Raw genomic sequence first — 19,611 nt, 5'->3', positions numbered from 1 at the left:
AAGGCACCTCTGGGACAACATCAAGCACACTAATATTTGCATCACAGGAGAAGAGAGAGCAAAGAGTTGAAAACCTACTTGAAGAAATAATGATGAAAAACTTTTCTAACCAAATGCAGGAAATAGGCATACAATCCCAGGAAGTGCAGAGAGTCCCAAACAATGAGGCCCACACCAAGATGCATAATAATTAAAATGCAAACATTTAAAGGCAAAGAGAGAATCTTAAAAGCAGTAAAAGAGACAGTTACCTAAAAGGGTGCTCCCATAAAACTGTCAGGTGAGCCGAGACTGGTTTGGCTCAATGGATAGAGCATCGGCTTGGGGACTGAAGGGACCCGGGTTCCATTCCGGTCAAGGGCATGTACCTTAGTTGCGGGCATATCCCCAGTAGGGGGTGTGCAAGAGGCAGCTGATCGATGACTCTCTCTCATCGATGTTTCTAACTCTCTATCTCTCTCACTTCCTCTCTGTACAAAATCAATAAAATATATTTTAAAAAAATTAAAAAACAAAACAAAACAAAACAAAAAAACTGTCAGGTGATTTCTTAACAGAAACTTTTCAGGCCAGAAAGGATTGGCATGAAATATTCAGGGATGAAAAGCAAGGATCTACCATCAAGATTACTCTACCCAGCAAAGGTATCATTTAGAATTGAAGGACAAATAAAGAGCTTCCCAGACAGAACAAACTAAAATAGTTCATTACCATCAAACTTGTATTACAAAAAATGTTAAAGGAATTTCTTTAAGAAGTAGCAGAAAAAAGATAGAAAATAGGAGCAATAAAATTACAATAACTATATATCTATTAACAATTACTATAAATGTAAATGGACTAAATACTCTGATAAAAAGACCTAGAGTGACTGAATGTATAAGAAAACAATACCTTTATTTACGATGCCCACAAGAGACTCACTTCAGACTAAAGGTAAAGGGATGGAAACAGGTATTTTATGAAAATTGAAATGAAAAACAAAACCTGGGTAGCAATATTATGCCACTCAAAATAGACTTTAAAACAAGGGCTAAATAACAAATGACAAAGGAAGGACCCAGCAACTTTACTTCTGTGTATTTATCTAAAGAAAACAACAAAACTAACGAATCCATGTGTTCACTGCAGCGTTATATACAATAGCCAATACATGGAAGCAACCCAAGTGCCCATCAATAGATGAAGGGATAAAGAAGAAGTGGAACATATAGGCAACAGGATGTTACTCAGCCATAAAAAAAGGAATGAAATCTTGCCATTGAATGGATAGACCTAGAACATATTGTGCTGAGTGAAGTAAGTTAGACAGAGAAAGACAAGTACCATATGATTTCACTTATATGTGGAATCTTAGAAACAAAATAAACAAACAAATTAAGCAGAAACAAATGCAGAGATACAGAGAACATTTTGCTAATTGCCAGATGGGAAGTGTGTGGAAGGATGGGTGTAAAAGGGGAAGGGATTTAGAAGTACAGATTGGTAGTTACAGAATAGTCACAGGGATGTAAAGTACAGCAGAGGGAATCCTGTCTAATAAAGAGGCAATATGCAAACTGACCATAACTCCAATACACAAGATGGCTGCCTCCATGTGGTCAAAGATGGCCACCCCAAGGTGGACACAAGATGGTCGCCACAAGATGGCCAGCAGGAGAGGGCAGTTGGGAGGGACTAGGCCTGCAAGGGAGAGCATTTAGGGGTGACCAGGCTGGACTGAGGGATACCGCATTACCCTTCCCAGTGCATGAATTTTGTGCACTGGGCCTCTAGTATAATCAATAATATTATAATAACTATGTATGGCATCAGGTGGGTACTAGACTTACTCATGCAATCAATTCATAAGTTACATAAATGTCTAATCACTGTATTGGAAACCTGAAACTAATATAATATTGTGTGCCAACTTTAGTTGAAAAATAAATAATTATTTTAAAAAATAAAAATGAATAAAGACTTCTCAGCCTGTCGCTCTCCTGGGCATCTGCCCTAGCAAAGCTGCCTTCTTGTTAACATGATTGAGTTCCTGACTGTCATTCTTTGGGCGGGGGAGTCGTGCCAGCCTGCTGTTTGCGAAGGTGGGGAGGGGACACTGAGCTGTAGAGTGCGTCCCACAGCGGCTTGTGGTGCCGACATGTGGTGGGAAGCTGGCCGGCAGGCTCGTCCCCTCCACTTGGACTTGCTTTTTCTTTTTTCTCGTTCTCTCTGAGGGGTGTAGTCACAGCAGACTTTGCAAAGGGCCCTCTGCAAAGTGCACCTCCCTCCCCCTGAGTCCATCTCAGGTCAGTTCCACTCTGTCCCGTCTCTGCCAGCTTTCCTCTAGGTCAGGCCAGAGAAAGACCCACTCTGGACACGGAATTTAAAACTACTTTGAAGTGGCCTCAATTCTGTTTGGACACATCTGCACAAAATTGTGTCCCTCCCCTCTCCCCATGCAGTGGTGGGGCAGCCAGGGCAGGTGTAGGCAGCCTGTCTGCTGACTTTGACATGGGTTGCCCAGCCTTCTCCTCAGCAGTGAGCTGGCAGAGTTTGGGGCCCGAAGTGTTTGCCAGCTCTTGTCCTCGCCTCTGCTGGAGATGTCCTGTGAACTGTTCCTGGTGAGTTGCAAATCTCCAGCCTTGTCGGTTGTAACCGTGACTCTGGTGCAGAGAGATACGTGATTCAGGGAGTCAGACATTCTCTCCCTCGTGTCCTCAGATGCCCCAGTTAGTGGGGAGTCTGAGGCACACGTGACCTACTCCTCCAAGCTGTGCCAGCCGCCCCAGGTGGCTGCTGAATTATAGATGGGCCGGCTCTCAGCAGCGCTGCTTTCCAAGGGCACAAAGCTCTGTCACAGGAGGGGTGCTCAGGCCCCCGTGGGACCTGGGAGCTGCGGGGGGCAGCGGGCCCTCTATTCATGGCTCGGGCTGAGCCCACAACAAGTGGGGAGCAGATACAGTCTGACCTTCTATTTGAATATTCTTTCTTTGAAAAAAAAAAAAAAGATTTGCTAAAAGTTTAAATAGCAAACTGTTAGGTTTTGAAACAAAGAAAGGCAAGAAGAAACCCAGAAAAGTCAGGAGTGCCAAATTTAACTCTGGTCAGATAAGAATCTGCCTTTCACTCCACCTGCACAGCTAACTGTCAGCTCCGTGATTCGGCATCTTTCTCTTGCTCCAGTATTCTCTCCATTCTTACTTTATTCCAGTTATGCTTTCTCATCTTTCTCCAACTAAAAACCAAACAAAGCAAACCAAAAAACAAAAACAAACAAAGAAAACCCCACAATACCTTTCTTTGTTAGAGCGACTGAAAGACCACCTCACACAGACTGGACCCACAAGATGAACATGTAAACTAACTGTGCCATAAGTTGGTTTCCATGTTTAGGGATAATTTCTGGTGCCTGTCAAACAGGCCAATTCCAGTGCCAGCTCTGGATGGTGGCAGGCGGTGAGGAGACGATTTGAAAACAACTGGCACCCCTCACTACGGTGGAAGGAAGGAGGGAGAGACACATGGTGCATTGGTTTTGTTGCTGATTAGATTTTTTCTTAGGTTAATCCTCACTGGAGGGTATTTTTCCTCTTGATTTTTAGAGAGAATAAAAGGGAGAGAAGGAGGGAGAGAGAGAAAAACATCAATGTGAGAGACACATAGATCCTTTGCTTCCTGCACTCACCCTGACAGGAGATGGGGATGGAACCTGCAACCCAGGTACATGCCCTTGACCGGGAATTGAACCTGTGACTCTGATGTGCAGGCCCAACTCCAACCCTGAGCACATGGGCCCAGGCAGCTGATTAGATGTAAGTAGCTCATTCTGGTATTAGGACTCTTCAGGCAGTGAGAGGCCAATTAAACAATCTCACTTTCTGCCTGTACGTGCTCTCTCTTCAGATTGGTCTTTGCCTGTTTCATGTCTGGAATTGGTGCCCGGTGGTGGCCATATTGATACGTGTGAGGAATTCATATGAACTGGGCACAAACACTTGTGGCATTTCCTCATCTAATAAATAGCTTCTGTGGGTCACCAAGGCCGGCCCTGCCACAGGCCCACAAGGAAGGGCGTGTTGGAGTGTGTACATGCCTTGCTGCTAAGTGCGTGCCCTCAGACTATCGCCAGTGTTTCTTTTTCTTCTGTCAACCGGACAGGTAGTGGCCAGGAAGGAGGATGTCTTTGAGGCCTGGAACACATGTCTACACCACATCGCCTGCCCGTCTCTGGTGCACGTCCACAGAGGTCAGCGGCCTGTTGCCTATGCATGATTGACGGTCTCAGAGTTAGGAGACTTTGGGAAAAGACAATCTCTGCACCAGTCTGAGCTCCTATTGAATGTGGGGTCCCCCAGTAACTCCCCCCCACACTGAACCCCAGGAGCAGTGCCCTGAACACCCATGGCTGCCAGCAGCCTGGCAGGAGTCAGCTGGCAGACGGCAGATCCTCAGCGGTGGCCCTCTGCCCAGCGGTGACGGCCATTCCCAAGTAAACCAAGGGGAGCTGCGTACAGATAAAGGGAGGGCCTCTTCCCGGGACCACTGCCTGGAGGATGTCGGATACCAGCGCCAACTCCTTAAGCCGCAGGCCTGGGTCAGCCTCTGAGAGCCGTGGCCTCACCCAGAGGCGGGTGCCTTCCAGGGGACCTGCAGGGTCGTTGGGGACACATTGGGTTGTCACGCTGAGCAGCGGTTGCTAGTCGGTAGGGGCAGGGGCGTCTACAGCACAAACAGCCCCACAACAAGCATGGTCCTGCCCCAAATGTCTGTCGTGCTGAGGGCGAGAAGCCCTGAATGTGTATTCTGACCTCAAAAGGGCAAAATCACATAAAATAAAAGGACACATTGAAAGCAAAGTAAGACCCATGAAGATATGCCCAATTAATTATTCCTGGAATTGTGGTTTAACTTCAAGGACCATTAGTTGATCCGCCGTCATGCCCGTCCCCGTGGGGAGCAGCAAAGAGGCCCTGTGTGGTTGCCGTGTGGGGCTCCCCATCAGCCAGCCTCACTGCTGACCCAGGACAGCAGGGACAGCGTGGTCACCACAGCTCCAGGGCCTGGCTCCAGTCCGCCTCCCTGGGCACTGTCTCGGGGGCGGAGTCCATCATGGTTTCTGTTAGGAGTCGGGCCAGTGACCTCCCAGCCAGCAGCTCCAGAAGGGAAAGTGCCATGTCCTTCATCGCAGTGGGACTGCCAGGACCCTCCTAGGAGCTGACCAGGCGACTGCAGTGAGCAGTGTGGGCACAGACAGTCCAGCCCAGGGATCTTGGTGAGCTCAGCCCACAGGGTCAGGGGGAAGGACTGGAGAGCAGTGTGCAGGTGACTGCCACGAGCACAGGGGCCTCACCGGATGGAGCCATCAGGCACACCACCCCCGGGACCCGCCTTTCTATAGGGACAAACCTGGTGCTGCCTCATAGCATCTCTGATTCTGATGGCCCTCCACCTCCTGCTCCCCGGGGCCAGGGGAGGGGCTGAGGGAGCAAGGGTCCTTCCCTACAGGTTATTCAGGAGCAGGATGAGGTGCCCTCATTTGCAGATCCAGAAATTTCAATTTGTCTTCAGCCCACAATAAATGAGGCATGGGGGAACTGACTCACCTTAATCAAGCTCAGATTCAGAAACCAGAAAGCCCGAGTTCTCAGCACAAATCAAAACCCAGCTGCCGAGTCATGTGTACCCGCTACAGCCTCTCAGGGAGTTCTCCTCTGACGGGCTCGGAGGTTGGACTGTCCGCACACTTCTCAGCGGGGGTCTGAGTGTCCACGCCAGCCTGGAGGCCTCATCCCGGAGCACACAGGGTGTCTGCTTCCTGGGCTGCCTCAGTACTCAGCACCAACCTCGCCCCTGGGCACCTGTAAGCCCCCTCTCCCGCTAGTGGGTCATGTTTTCGGATTGATGAGTCAGGCCGACACTGGGATATGAAGCAGCACTCCAGGCGACAGCCTCTCGTCCACTCCGTGGGGACTGTGGAGGCTCTACTCTCTGGCCATGGTCCCAGTGTCTGGGCTCCTCCCCCTGGGAACTGGCCATGGCTCTGACGCTTCCCAGGAGACACGGATGGGCCATGTGGACGCTGGGTGAAAAGCTCGCAGACATTCAGAGAGGGAACAAATCTGAAGAGGCCTCATAGAATCAGGAACTCGTGCCTTTGCCTTAGAAACACTGACCGTTGCTCCCTGCGCCCCACACCCCGTGGTTGAGAGCATAAGAAAGCTCGGTGTGCGGGTGGAGGATCATCCCCTGTCAGGCTGTCTGAATTCAGAGGCCTCCTCTATCCTAACCCCCACTCTGTGACTACAGGTCAGCTCATTAACCTCTCTGACCTTCAATATCCTTTATTTACAAAATACAGATGCTGTGAGATTCACTTTGTAGGCTCCTGAGGAGAGACTTGAAAGCACCTGCCCCATACTTGGTGTTCGATGAAAACGTTTTGTTACTGTCAACCACTACTCTCCAAAAGCCTTCGTACCCATAGCCAACCTGGAACCGCTAGATCCCTGCTCCTTAAGAGGAAGAAAAAGAGAAAAGGTAAATAGGTCAGGTTCCAGTGGGTGAAGCCTCAACCACAGGAAGAAGCACCGAGGATCTGATGTTGCCACAGCACAGAAGAAACCCAGACCTTTTATTGGTTAGTAACCAACAGTGTCTTCAGGAAATTGTCCTCAAGTTTAGTGCCAAATAAAGAGGCTCTGGCTGAATAAGGTAACGGGAGAAAAATAATAAGCATCAGTTCAATGGCAACATTGGCAGATCTTGAGAACATTCTAAAGAGAAATCCATCAATAATGAGGAGGCCTGTCAGGTGCAGAATGCATTCCCCAGGTAGGCGCACGGAGCACGCGGTCCCCGCGAAGAAGGGGGCAGCATGTCTTTGCATTTCAATAGCCCCGGACCCTTGGCAGAGGCCTGGGAGGTGTCGGGGGTGGGGAGGTGGGGGAGACAAGAAGAGGAGCCCCCATCCTCGGTGACCGCCTGATGTTGCCCCTGGAGAGGCTAGAAGGAGCACGCAGGAGGGAGGGCAGGAGGGAGGGAAGGCTCCGTCTGTGAATGCGCAGACCTTTACGTCACCCCAGATGAAAATGAGCTCGGGACCCAGCCGCTTTTATTAGGAACAAATGGGGAAAAGCCTTCTGCCATCAGTGTTCGTGTGTCACCTGAGGACTGGGAAAACCGTGTTTGAAATAAAAATGTTAAGCAGTCTCTAGTGGTTTCTGAAGTGGGATGTGACCATTACAATGATAAATTGTTATTTTCCTATGATCCACATTTTTATCTTGCCCTAGAAATAGCAGTTCTGAAGCGTGGAGCTGTCTGAACCCCTAAGGATGTACCAATTCCTCAGCTAAGCACTTTTATTAAATAAATTACATCTACCACCTCCAGCTCCGTGCCCAACTGTCTCTTGGTTTCTTTTTTTCCTTCTTGAAGCCGTGACTAGTGCTCATTATGCTGCAGGAAGTCCCTTTTTTGGTTCTTAGTAAAGAGACTAATAACTTTGAATGTTTGAGTTAAGAGCAAGTTGTAATTATAATTAGGATACATAAATCGTGTGGGTTTCTGCCTCTTGGAGGATTAATTTCAGACTCCTCTCAGGGATGTTTTATTTCCAAACAGGACTTTCTTTGTTAATAGAACTGTGATGACGGGTGTTATTAAAGCATCGTCTCTGTACTTGCTCCGTGAGGGTTTGTGCCAGTGTTCTTCAGGGATCAGCACCTTCCTCACCATGGTTAATGGGACCCTGTGTTCTTTATGCAAACCACACTCACCCTGCTATGGTTTCAGTTCCACATCCACCTTCTGGGAAATTATGGAAATGCTAGAGGCCTGGTGCACGAATTCATGCTCAGATGGGGTCCCGCGGCCTGGCTGATGATTGGGGCCAATGGGGACGAGCCGGCCAGGGACGGACCCCGGGAGGGCTCCAGGGCATGTCTAGCTCTTGCCCAGTCCCGATTGGCCAGACCCTAGCAGCAAGCTAACCTACCTGTGGGAGCATCTGCCCCTTGGTGGTCAGTGCATGTCATAGGGACTGGTCAAGTGGCCATTGAACTGTAAACTGATTGGTTGGACACTTAGCATATCACATCTTTATCATACAGGGTACTTACCATCACCTTGAATGTGCATTACATTCTTTGAGCTCAGAAAAATAGAATGCCGGCTTCCTCTAGAAGTTGCGTGTGAGTTTCAGTTCTTGTCCTCCATTTAGCGGCAGAAGCTTCCCTTCCAGCTAGAAGGGTGAACCTGATCTCAGGTGGACCCGAGGTCACAGGTCACACACCTTGCTCTTTGAATAACAGGTTCTGTGCTTTTCCTGCTAGAAGGGAGCTCTGGCAGGTGGGAGGGAGGGTGGGCGTTGGCTATGACGACCTATTGCCGTCCCTTCCCGTGGGCACCTCTGCAGGGGACAGTCCCAGCACCCGGAGTCGGTGGTCTAGGGCCCAAGGAGCTGTCCCTGTGGCTGACCTTTCTCTGTCTGGCTCCCCTGGAATCTGTGGTGGCAGAAACAGGCTAGGACGTCTGGGGGGGCCAAGAATCCTGCTGACCAGCTTCTTCGAGGCCCCCTACTGTGCCGGCAACAACATGCCCTTGACTGGAATCGAACCCGGGACCTTTCAGTCCAAAGGCCGACGTTCTATTCATTGAGCCAAACCTGTTTTGGCACCAAGGGACTCTTGTCTTTCTTTCTCTGAGACCTCTCAAAGCCCGAGGAGGGAACCGAGGCACAGGGGGTGGGGGGGGCGGTGGGGAGACACAGATGCTGGGACCCCATGCACTTAGTGTGGTGCTGGGCTCACCCAGGCCCGGTGGACCCCGGCTCTGTGCTCAGCAGGCTTTTCAGGCCCCGGGCGTGGAAGAGGCCCGTCCACCCACTCCCAGGCTTTCTTCCTGCAGATGCGCACAGAGGAGTGGGCATTCCAGCATCCTCAAACTTCCTGAGATTCTTTGGTATATATTTATTCAGCACACACCTGCCTGTGTTAAAGCTGGCCTGACTGCCTTTCAGGACTCTTACTGTGTTTGACTCGGAATAATGCCTCTTATTTTTTCTATCTCATGAGCTTTCGGTGAGGATTAAATGAAAAAAACAAAACAAAACACACAAACATGTGTGGGAGCCCTAGGGCCTTAGCATCATGGGAGAGCTAACACACGGCCTGGGCAAAATGTGATGGCGAGCACTGCCTGCTTCCCACAAAACCAGCGAGTAAAGGACACCAGCTCCCAGGGCTCACCTGAGGAAGCTGAGGCACAGAGAGGTTAAGTAAGTTACCCAGGGTCACACAGCACCAGGAGGATCCCAACAGATGGCTGTCCTCTGCCCCCTTGGCGGGGCTCCTCCGTGCTTGTCAGACCTGACCTGGGAGCTCAGCACTGCCATGGAGGCGAAAACCCGTGCCCTCCTTGCTTGTGAGGCAGGTTTGCTCCTTTGCGCCTTGTGTGATGTGCCACGGACGTCCAATGTGCATCCACGCTGACCCCAAAGCCTGGGGCCTAGGACCTTTCAAAACAAGGCTGGTCAGCACTCAGTCGGCAGGCAGAGCTAACACACAAACAAGGAAGGGGCTGTTTGTGCTGTGCAACTCACAACTGTGACTTTTCTAGTGAGAGTAGACCTTCTAAGCTGATGAAAGTAGGAGCCTGGGAACTCTTCTCTATCACAGCAGTTCCAGGTAGGATTTTACGTGAAAAACCGGGTCCCGTGGCTCATGCCCTAGAGTGAAGCGTATCTGCAGTACACGTTCACTTAAATTTAGGTTCTAAAGGACAACATGTTCTAGTCTCACAAAACACAGAGCAAATAACCTTTGAGTTCACATGAGCCACCCACACAAAAGCCAAAATGGGCTACAGAAAAACATAGAAGAAGCAACTGCCTGTTGGTGACCAGATTTTCTTTCAGTTCTTTGAGTGTTTTGTCTATAAATAATCTGCATGTTTCAAGGGTGACCATTGTCTTGAAGGTGCCTCCTGGCATGTCCTCACGTGGGGTGTGTTTTAAAAACAAGAATTAAATGTGTAAATCACGGCGACTATGGGGTTTTTGGAGGGGAGATCTTTGATACACATGCTTTTTAGATACCCACAGTGTCAAAATGAAGCATTAAGATGATGTATTCTTTCTTCGGTGCATCTGTTAATCTTTTATGAAATCTGCAGTTTGATAAATCACCGGAGATAAAAACATCATTTTTAACCCAGCGTAGATCCCAAATGTCAGGAGGAAAAATAGCCCCGTGTCTCCTGTGCTGAAGTTGCCTCTCCCTCTGCTTATGAGTTATGGGATTTTATTTGCAGAGAAAACATAATGCTCTATTAACTTGAAAATGATGGCTTTTACTCAGAAATGTGAGAAGAGCAGAGGAAAAAAGAAGCATTCGGGCCTCTGCGGGGTGATGGTGCGGCCCGGGGTGAGATACCCTGAAAGCCCGGCGGGGAGAGGGGAAGTGACTGCGAGGTAACGCAAACCGAGGTCTCACCGGCGTTCGCCTTCCTTCCCTGACGCTCGGCACCTGTGTTTGGTGCAACGAGGGGCGGATACTCACATTTTGGTGGGAAATTTCACTTCATGTCTATGTAATTAGAGAATGATGAAGCTATTTATTGTGATCTATTAATACTTTTTTTTTTTTCCCCAAAAAAAATTCACTCAGAATTTTTCTCTCGAGTGGCACCTGGTGCACTGGGCCACGTGGAATGAGGGGGATGGGGGTATCCCGTCATCTGAGGACAGCAGCCTCTGGGCATGCTTAAGACCATGGGTCCGGAGAGGAGGCCCAGGGAGCTGCGCCCTCAGCTCTGCCGAGGGAATGGCCACGTTGGCCACCGGACGCCACCTGTGGGTGAGCCTCATGCAGTCATGCCTGATGGGAGCCAAGGACCGCAGGCAGGTGGCTCCCTTCCCAGCAGCTCTGCAGGAAAGACCCCAGGAGGAAGAGGAGACGCCATGCGATGCTCACGCTTGGAGAGAGGGAAGCCACTGTCCTCCGGGCCCAGACGCTGCTGACAGGGCTTGGCCCCTCCTGCAGCTGCCCCCACCACCGCTGCAGAGCTGCTCACATCTGGAACTTGGCGGCCAGTCCTCTGCATCTCTCTCCCAGGCTCAGACGAGGACCAAGGTTTCCAACATGTCAGTGAGACCCTATGCTGCTCCATCCCAGGGCCTGGCCAAACTGGCCCTTTGCCTGCCTGGAGAGGCTGTCCCTGCTCATCCATACCGCCCCTCCCCCCGGGGCAGGGTCCTTACACATGTCAGAGCAGTGGGGGAGGATATTTATTTGCTGATGAAGTTTTCAGTGCCTCTTATTTTCAAGGCTTTGGGCTAGGATGACTCGGGATGCTTTTCAGCGCAGCAGTGGGGAGTAAGATGTGATGAGCCCGTGAGAGCTGCGGGAGCCAGAGTCACAGGACTCTGAGATGGCTTTTGGAAGGTCTCTTGGGATTGGGCCTTGAAGTGTGACTAGGATCCCAAAGGGAGAAATGCGCAGTGCCTTGTCAGAGGGACTCCGGGGTGAACACGGGAGAAGGTGACAAAGTGAAGGACTCATCCAGGCACAGCCAAGCCCCTGCTCCACCAGAACGGAAGTGTTTTGGGGGTGAACACTGGGACAGTGGGCTGGGAGGGTGGTGTGTGTGCAGAACGCTTCATCACAGCGCGTGGCCTTTGCGGGGCGGACAGTAGGAAGCCGCCAAGGACGGGGCTGGAGAGCGACTTCACACACAGGCTCCGTGAGGGACTTCTCCCGGCCCAGGGCCACGATGCCTTGGAGAAAGGCCCTGGGTGGGTGGGTGGAGTGGGGAGACCAGGTGTGACCAGCAAGAAAGAGGACAAGGATCTGCAAGGAGGTGGTAATGGAGGATTGAAAGGGGGGTCTGCAGTGGGGAGGCGGGCCTGTAGGGTGCCGAGGTCCCGGTACTCGGCCGAAAGACCTAGTGCAGGGAACCGGAGCATGTGCTCCCGCTGTGTCCCGGACGTGCTCGCAGATGCTGTAGCTGGAAGGAGGAGCGGGCCTGTGACCGCAGCAGAGCAGGCAGGGGCAGGGCCTGGGCCCTCGCCTGGCACGAAGGGCCTGTCCTCACATCCCGATGGCAGGAGGCCAGAACCCCACAACTGCCAGTTGCCAAGAAGCTACAAGGCCCTGCTCCCCTCTGCTGATTCTGAAAGCAAAGCAAGTGTTCTTCTTGCAATCCAAAGGCCTCCTGTTGCTCGCCCTTTCAACATCTCCCTGTTGCGAAGAAGAGGTGGGTGGGGGACTTCGGAAGCCTGAGTGACAGTTCTGCAAGATGAGCTGAGGGCACTGCTGCCACACACACACAGGAGAGAAGAGGGCTGGGCACAGCCCCGCCAAGGCCTACTTTGTGCCACAGAAGAGCAGAGGGTCCCGGCCGGGGTGCTGGACGTGGGCACAGGTGAGCCTGACCTTCGGGGCTCCCAGGAAGAAGACGTGGGACCCACTGCCCTGGTGCCAGGAAAGCCTTGGCCTGGGAGGGCACTGCCCAGGGCACAGCTGGTGCATCCTGCAGGAGAGACCTGCTGACCTGGGCAGGTGGCGGCCTCCCCATTTGGCTGCCTCTGAGGAGAGGCTGGTCCTCATCCTCCCGGAGCCGTGTGAGAAAGCCCTTGTTCTCCCGCCGGACCCAGCACTTTCCCGGGCCACACGCAAGGCCGGGCCTTGAAGAGCCGGGCCAGCCTGTCGGCATCAGTCTTCACTCTGGCGCACACCTGCCCACGCTGAGGGGCGAGAGGACCGCGCAAGAAACCACAGATGCTTTCATTTTGAGTGTTGTTTTCCTACTTATGTCGAGGAGGGAAGTGTTTGAAGAAAACACTCTGTTTTCCTGGGCACATGGGTCTTCACTCGTGCAGAAGGCCAGGCTCGAATTTGGAATCCTCAGGCTCCAGGGAGATGTGGACCCGCAGCAGCTGGGACAGGCCTCACTGCTCATCTGCTGCTCCCACTGCCCCCCCCCCTACACACACACACACACACACACACACACACACACACACACACACTGTGTACCCTCCAGTGTCAACGCCCACGGTCTGCCTGGGCCCCAGCAGCAGCTGCCCCGGGCCCCTGGGGCCTGGTGTGCCCAGCCCAGGAGGAGGAGCGCGTTCCCAGGGAAGAGGCTCCAGCTATTTGCGTCAGGAAGTGACCCCTGTGAGCCCTGGGCACCTGGAGAAGCAGGGTGTGGGCTCCAGGGGGGCACTGCTCATGCCCCTGGGAAAGGCTGTGCTGGAGGGATGCCAGAGAGTGGCTCGCTAAAGCTTGGCCCCTGGGCCATAACCCCGTCCCCCAGGCTCCTGCCACAGGGATGGAGAGGAGGTGAGAGAGCATTCTGAGACTGGATGTCTGAGCCCCTGTGCCATGTTCAAGGTCATCCCCGCCCGCTGTCCCCGCCACACCGGCCACATTTCACAGAGAAGATACGTGTCTTGCTCCCCCACCTCCAATATTTGCATCAACATGTGACCAGGAAAGCTATTATGGGTGCAGCCATTTCCTTGAGTTCGATGTCTTTCCATGTTACAAAGCCCCGTGTCCCTCTCACAGGGGCTGCGGGGAGGGACTGCTGTCCACACTGACGCCCAGCCCGGCAGCTCGTGTCCAGAGGGGGGACTTCTCTCCATGTGCACAGCCCGGCTTCGGTCAGACCAGGCGCAAAGGTGGAGCCCAGGAGAAGGAGACTCGGGTACAGGCCTCTGTGTCCCCTATGGACGTGCCTGCGGCACTGGGACACCCACGAGCAGCCGTCGCAGCTGATGTCGAATCAAGGACAAGGTTTGGGCTTCAGTCTCTCAGGAGCAGCCTGCAGGGCAGGGCTGGGGTGGGGGAGCGCGGAGTTCTGGCCTGCAGGAGCTTGCTCTGCGCACCCCTCCCTCTCACCGGGCAGCCAGCCCTTGAATCAGCAACAAAGACAGAGCAGAGACCACAATGCTTTCATTTTGAGTGTTTTTTTTCCTACTGAAGTTGAGGAGGAGGAGGGAGCAGGAGTGAAATGTCAGCGTGTTGTGGTGAATGGGGTCAGGCCGCGTGGCCGCACAGGCCTGGGAGGGGAGCTGCCGCGGTGCCCGCCCCTCTCTCCAGGCTCAGGATCCGTCAGGGCGAGCGGCAGAGAGTCCAGGGCGGGCGGCGGAGCACGTGTCACATGGACACCAGGTGAGGGGACAGCCAGAGGCTGGGAGCCTGGCTTCCTCTTGGCCTGACCTGGAAGGTTGGCTGCTGCTGGTACATTTCTGCGGGAGATGCTCATCCATGACACTCAGTGGCCGGGGCCCAGCCCACAAGCACTGCAGTCCAGTTCTGCAAAACCGGGTCATAGGACAAGAGACACTTGGGAGCTCACAGTCTCACCCCTGAGACAGCTCAGCATCTGCAGCTAAACACTAAAGGAAGATCTGAAAAGAAAACCCCAGTGTGTGCAAGCCACACGGAGATGTCGACAGGAAGAAATTGTGTGGCCGGGAATGTCTGAGAAAGCTTCTTAACGGAGCCCGGGACGGGGTGCTGATGCCGGGCTAATCTGCTCCCCGAGACAGCCTCTAGTCCTCCTCACGCCAGGGCCCAGTCTGCACGGAGGACTGAGGAGGAGACGGAGGCTCGATGAGAGGATGTGAGGGGTCTGAGGACAGCAGCTGCAGGTGGTGGATGAGGACTTCGAGTCCCGTCCATCTGACTAGGCCTGCACTGGTGACTGCTGCAGCAGCTGGCCCGGGAGAGGGTAGGGCTTACCGGGTGGACGGTGACAGGGAGAGGATTGTGTGGGCCGAGGTCTGAGCCTGGAGCAATGATAGTGAGGATCCATCAGAAAGCATGGTTTGCCCCAAGGGAAGAGGGGCTAAGGCGGGGAGGTGGGGAGAGGCATACGGCCTGGCAGTGCCAGGTTTTCCATGGAGAAAATCAGGTTAAGCAGGAGAGGGAGGCTGGGCATCAAGTTGGAAGGGATCTGCAGAGAGGAAGTAGCACCGGTGCCGTGGGGAGGGGCGCACCCTAAGACATCGTGCAGGGAGAGTCCGTGGCCTTGGGGGTGCGGGGAGGCCGGCCTGTGGCTGGTGGTGACCGTCCCACAGAAATGGGAACATGGGGAAAAGGTGGGCTAGGCCTAAGAGCCAACTGGTCTAGACTGGACGTAAAATTCAAGGTATCAGCTGCTCGATTGGGTGCCACGTCTTCTGAGCAACAAGGACTGTCACAGTGGAGTCCAGTGGTGGGCAGGGGAGGCGTGGAGGTGGGCCTCAGAGAGGGCAAGGGGTGAGAACCTAGCAGCCAAGTAGCAAGAGTTTAGATTCCCAGTCACAGCACAGACCTTCCGCAAAGCAGAGAGCCGGCTTCCGAAGGTGCAAAGCAGGGCCGGTGGTGGGGCCGCCCGCGGGGGCCGTGTGCCCCTTGGGTGCGGGCAGCGCCTCGGGCACTCACAGAGCTCCGGCTCTCAGCACGTCCTCCCGTTTCTGTTGAGCCACTTGTATGAGCAAATCACGCTTCAATTCGTAACTCCTGTTAAAATGTTTACATTTTTTTTAAACTTAAGATTCTATGTGATTCACCTTGGCCCTAGCCATGGGCATCACAAGGGCACTGGCAATGCCCAGCCTCTGTGGGTCCCGAGCTCTGCTGTCGCTATGGTTGGACAGAGGAAAGTCAGATGTGGAGGAAATGCTCAGCACCAGAGAAAACTGACAGCAGTGAAGGCTACGCAGTAGAATTTATCACAGATGGAAACTGAAGAGTTTTATTTGTAAGTAACGCTGAAAACGACAAAAATAAAAAATAAAAAATGACACTGAAAATGCTTAACTAGTGAGGATCCATTGCTGCTGATACAATTGTCATTAAAATACCTGCATATGGCCGAACCTGGTTTGGCTCAGTGGATAGAGCGTCGGACTGTGGACTGAAAGGTCCCGGGTTCGATTCCAGTCAAGGGCATGTACCTTGGTTGCAGGCACATCCCCAGTACGAGGTGTGCAGGAGGCAGCTGATTGATGATTCTCTGTCATCTATGTTTCTAACTCTCTATCCCTCTCTCTTTCTCTCTGTAAAAAATCAATAAAATATATTTTAAAATAAATAAATAAAAAATAAAATACCTGCGTCTGTACACATGACATTCTTGGGGTGGGAACAGCGGGCTTGGCGTGTCCCTCTGCCGTGAGCGGGCGAGTGTGCTGGGCTGGTCCCGGGTGGCCAGTGACTGTGAGAGGCGGGATGTGCAGGCCTGCGGGGTTCCAGGGAGGGCAGCTGTGTGGGCCCAGAGGCGAGAGGCGGGGCTGTGGCGGGTATGACACGTGCAGCATGAGCAGCGGCTCAGAGCCCGGGAGTAAGAGGCTCGTGTGGCGGCTGGCCAAGGTGAAGCCCGAATGCCTGTCGGGAGAAGTGGGTTTAAACCCGAGGGTGGCAGGGACTGCTGGGGGCGTGTCCAAGTGCAACAGCGCAGTCCAAGTAGCGTGCAGGGAAGCGGTCTGTGGGTTGGGGCTTACTTGGGTCAAAGCACAAAGGGGTGCTCCCTGGAGTGGGTGTGGGATGAGACTGGGCCCCTGATGGGAAGGGGGAGGGTGTCATGTGTATAAGTTGTCTGGGCTAGGATTGCTTGAGCTGTCACGGCAACTTGAATGGATTGTAAAAACACATTTTTCAAGCCTTCCTGAGGCTGTCTTGGCCATTGTGTGGGAGAAGGATGGTTGGGGAAACGTGACTTGAACATTTGGCCGAGGGGAGGGACAGTCTGCGTGAGTGGACACTGGGGCGTGCCATGCTCAGACCAGGAGAAAACTTTCAGGAGTCACGATGGGAGGCTGGGACAGGACGTTCAGCCGGATCAACAGAGGCAGGTGCAGCGAGGGAGGCCACAGGAAATGGGGTACCGTGGGCCTTTGGGGGACAGGACGGGCCCTGTGGTGGCTGAACCCAGGATTCCCCCCGAGGTCTAGGATAGAGTCTGGCTGTGACAAAAGCCACGTGCTCTGCTGCCATTGTGCCCGCTGACCTCAGGGCGGCCACTCTCCTGCCCTCTCCCTCCCAGCGATGGGAGAGCCGTCCTCCCTGGCCGGGCGGCGCTGTCCAGCCACGAGGCCCCGGCTCCGCTGGGGACGGCAGCTTATTGCACGGAGCCCAAGTGCCTGAGCGCCGGCAGCGCCGAGGCTGGCCGGAGGAGAGCTTCATTTGTACCAGCAGGAGTAAATTTATCATCCCCGGACTCTGTGCGCGGCGGGGATAAACTTGTCATCGGCGGGAGGAGGGTTGCTGGTTAATGAGCACAGCCCTGTCCGCGGAGCTCCGACAAGTGACAGGAGAGTGGGTGTCAGCCACAAGCGGGCAGTCTGCTGATTCTCCGGAGGGCTCGCTTGGTTCTAGTTAAGCTTCTCTGACAGAGTCTTGATTCTTTCAGCAGATTTATGAGGCTTGGCCCAACTCCCCGACGCTCACCGCGCTTGTTAATTAAGACAAAGGTCCCCAGCGCCCCGCGCCTGCCACAGCCTCGCTCTTCGTCGCCGCGGGGAAGGCTGCACAAATGAGGCTGCTCATTCTCACCCCTGGAGAGGGAGGCCTGGGTCGCAGATTCCTTGACCTGGAATGCAAACAGGCTTCTTTATTTCTTGGGAGCCATCCTTTCATCTCCTTCCGAGTGACCAGGGAGCACAGGTGGGGTGTGACCTACACATTGGCTGTGCACACAGGTGAGCCAGCCTGTGGGAAGCCTGGCCAGGCCCCCGTGTGCATTTAAGTAAAACTTTGTCTTCGAGGCAGAAAACGGCAGGGATCCCCACCAATCACAGAGGCACACGCGTGCTTTTCCACTCACAGCGAAGGCGCGTGTCCTCGCCTGGGCGGGGGCTCGGGCCGTCCTGGAGGCGCACGCGTTTCCGTGACGTCACCGTGTTCTGCGCCCGCAGGAAGCCCTGAGCGCCAGGAATTCCGTTTCTTCACCCAAACGCCAGGCCAGGTGTCCTCTGGCTTTAGGAGGGAGTGGAAAAAGCAGGGTGTCGCTGTAAGGGATTTTCAGCTCATTTGCCTAAGGGGTGATATTTCTGGTCTGCCTTTTTTTTTTTTTCTTGCTTTCAGTGATGTTAATCTTATAATGAAGAAGTGCTGACACCGCATCTATTGGCTTTGCCTGGGGGACCTGGCATCGCGCACCCCCTCTGAGTGGCACACCCTCAGCCGTAAGCTCTTCTCGGCATTTTTGTGGTTTTGCACGCTGCGCCCTGGCTCCCCACGGAGACCTCTTCCCCAGGGATCTTCGCAGCCAGGCACAGCATGTGTTTCTGTGGCCTCGAGCAGCAGTGGGGCCCAGACACTCACCTCTGACCCCATCACTCTTCCAGGTGACAGGGACACAGAGCCTGGCCTCTGTCCTGCTGTGCTGTCCAGCGTCGTCTCCTGCCCTTCCCCATCTTCCCAATGCTTCGAGCTTTGTGCCTGCAGCGAGGCACATGGGCGTCTCGGGCCATGCCGGGCAGAGAGGGCAGGGCCTGGGGCTGGCGTCAGGGGCTAGGCCTCCCGTCCTGGGTCTAACGTCTGGAGCATGCCTTTCTGCAGTGACATGCAGTGTGTGTGCCCCATCTTGGCTTCTGCAGGCTGTGACGCTGTGGCAGCCGAGGACGGTGTCTGTGGGCGAGTTCTCAATATTTGCAGATATTTGAACAGGCATCATCAAAGCAGTTTCACTGCAGAAAGATGTGAGCTCGGTTCAAATATACTGAAACTACTTGATTTTCTTTCAGGAGATGGAGGTTTTATGTCAGATATTGGAGCGCACCCTGTGGGTGTGGGACTGAGTGGTGGCAGGATTTCTGTGCTGACATGTGGGACAGCTGGCGCGGGTAACAGGGGGACCCTGGTTACACCCACCCGCAGTTGTGCGTGTGCTTCGTGGGGGAGCTGTTCACGGTCACCTGCCGGCAAACAGAAATATCAAACTCCACCTTACTGGGAGAAAAGTGGCTGCAGGCAGAAGGTGCTGATCTGGATGGAATATGATGCTTTAAAATGGTACTCTGTGTGCCATCTGTTGCATCCCTCCGTGGTCAGGGGTCATGGAGACCCGTGAACAGGTGCTCTGACTGTAGGGTGCGGGCCGCAGAGCCACTGCAGGAGGTCGCTGTGCAGCTGTGCCTCCTGCCGAGTGAGGTCGGGACTCAGGGGCAGGCAGAGGCAGGAGCCTTCATCTGATGGCCAGGAGGGGGAGGGGCGGGGTGACTGCACCACGGCACCTCGAGTTAGCGGGCAGGGAACTGGGGCCCTGGCTGGGCTTCTTCCCGGAACCCCCGCCCCGGTGACCAGGCTACCCCACTCCCCACCGCACCAGAGCCACTCGGGCGGTGAGACTGATGAAACCACAGGTGTGCCCTGTGGCCGGCTCCGTGTCGCTGCCCAGCATGCCCGTCCTCAGAGGTCAGGGACAGCAGCGAACTTGCTTCTCCAGGGCGCGGTTTCCCATCTCCCGAGTAGAGGTCAAGGCTGTTGGCACCTTTGAATCTCCCACCTGCTAAGGGGCTAGGAGAGCTATGCTGAGGGCATGCCAGCTGCCATTGGGGTCGGCCTGTCAGTGAGATTCCACCACTACCTGAAAGGTACAAAAGATTCAGACTCATCGATTTACTTCCTCCCCACA

General features: G+C 53.8%; 1 protein-coding gene across 1 annotated transcript in view; it reads left to right on the top strand.

Moving 5' to 3' along the window:
- The window catches only part of ACOXL (acyl-CoA oxidase like), a 186,221-nt gene extending 181,967 nt beyond the window's left edge, over positions 1 to 4,254 (top strand). The window contains 1 exon segment of the mRNA XM_036436138.1: positions 4,141 to 4,254. Within this exon segment, the coding sequence (XP_036292031.1) occupies positions 4,141 to 4,254 (114 nt within the window).
- The last annotated feature ends 15,357 nt before the right edge of the window (positions 4,255 to 19,611 follow it).

The sequence above is a fragment of the Pipistrellus kuhlii genome, unplaced genomic scaffold (assembly GCF_014108245.1).
Source record: "Pipistrellus kuhlii isolate mPipKuh1 unplaced genomic scaffold, mPipKuh1.p scaffold_m20_p_13, whole genome shotgun sequence".
NCBI lineage: Eukaryota > Metazoa > Chordata > Mammalia > Chiroptera > Vespertilionidae > Pipistrellus > Pipistrellus kuhlii.
The sequence above is the reverse complement of the archived record's forward strand: the minus strand, read 5'-3'. Positions and strand labels throughout refer to the sequence as shown.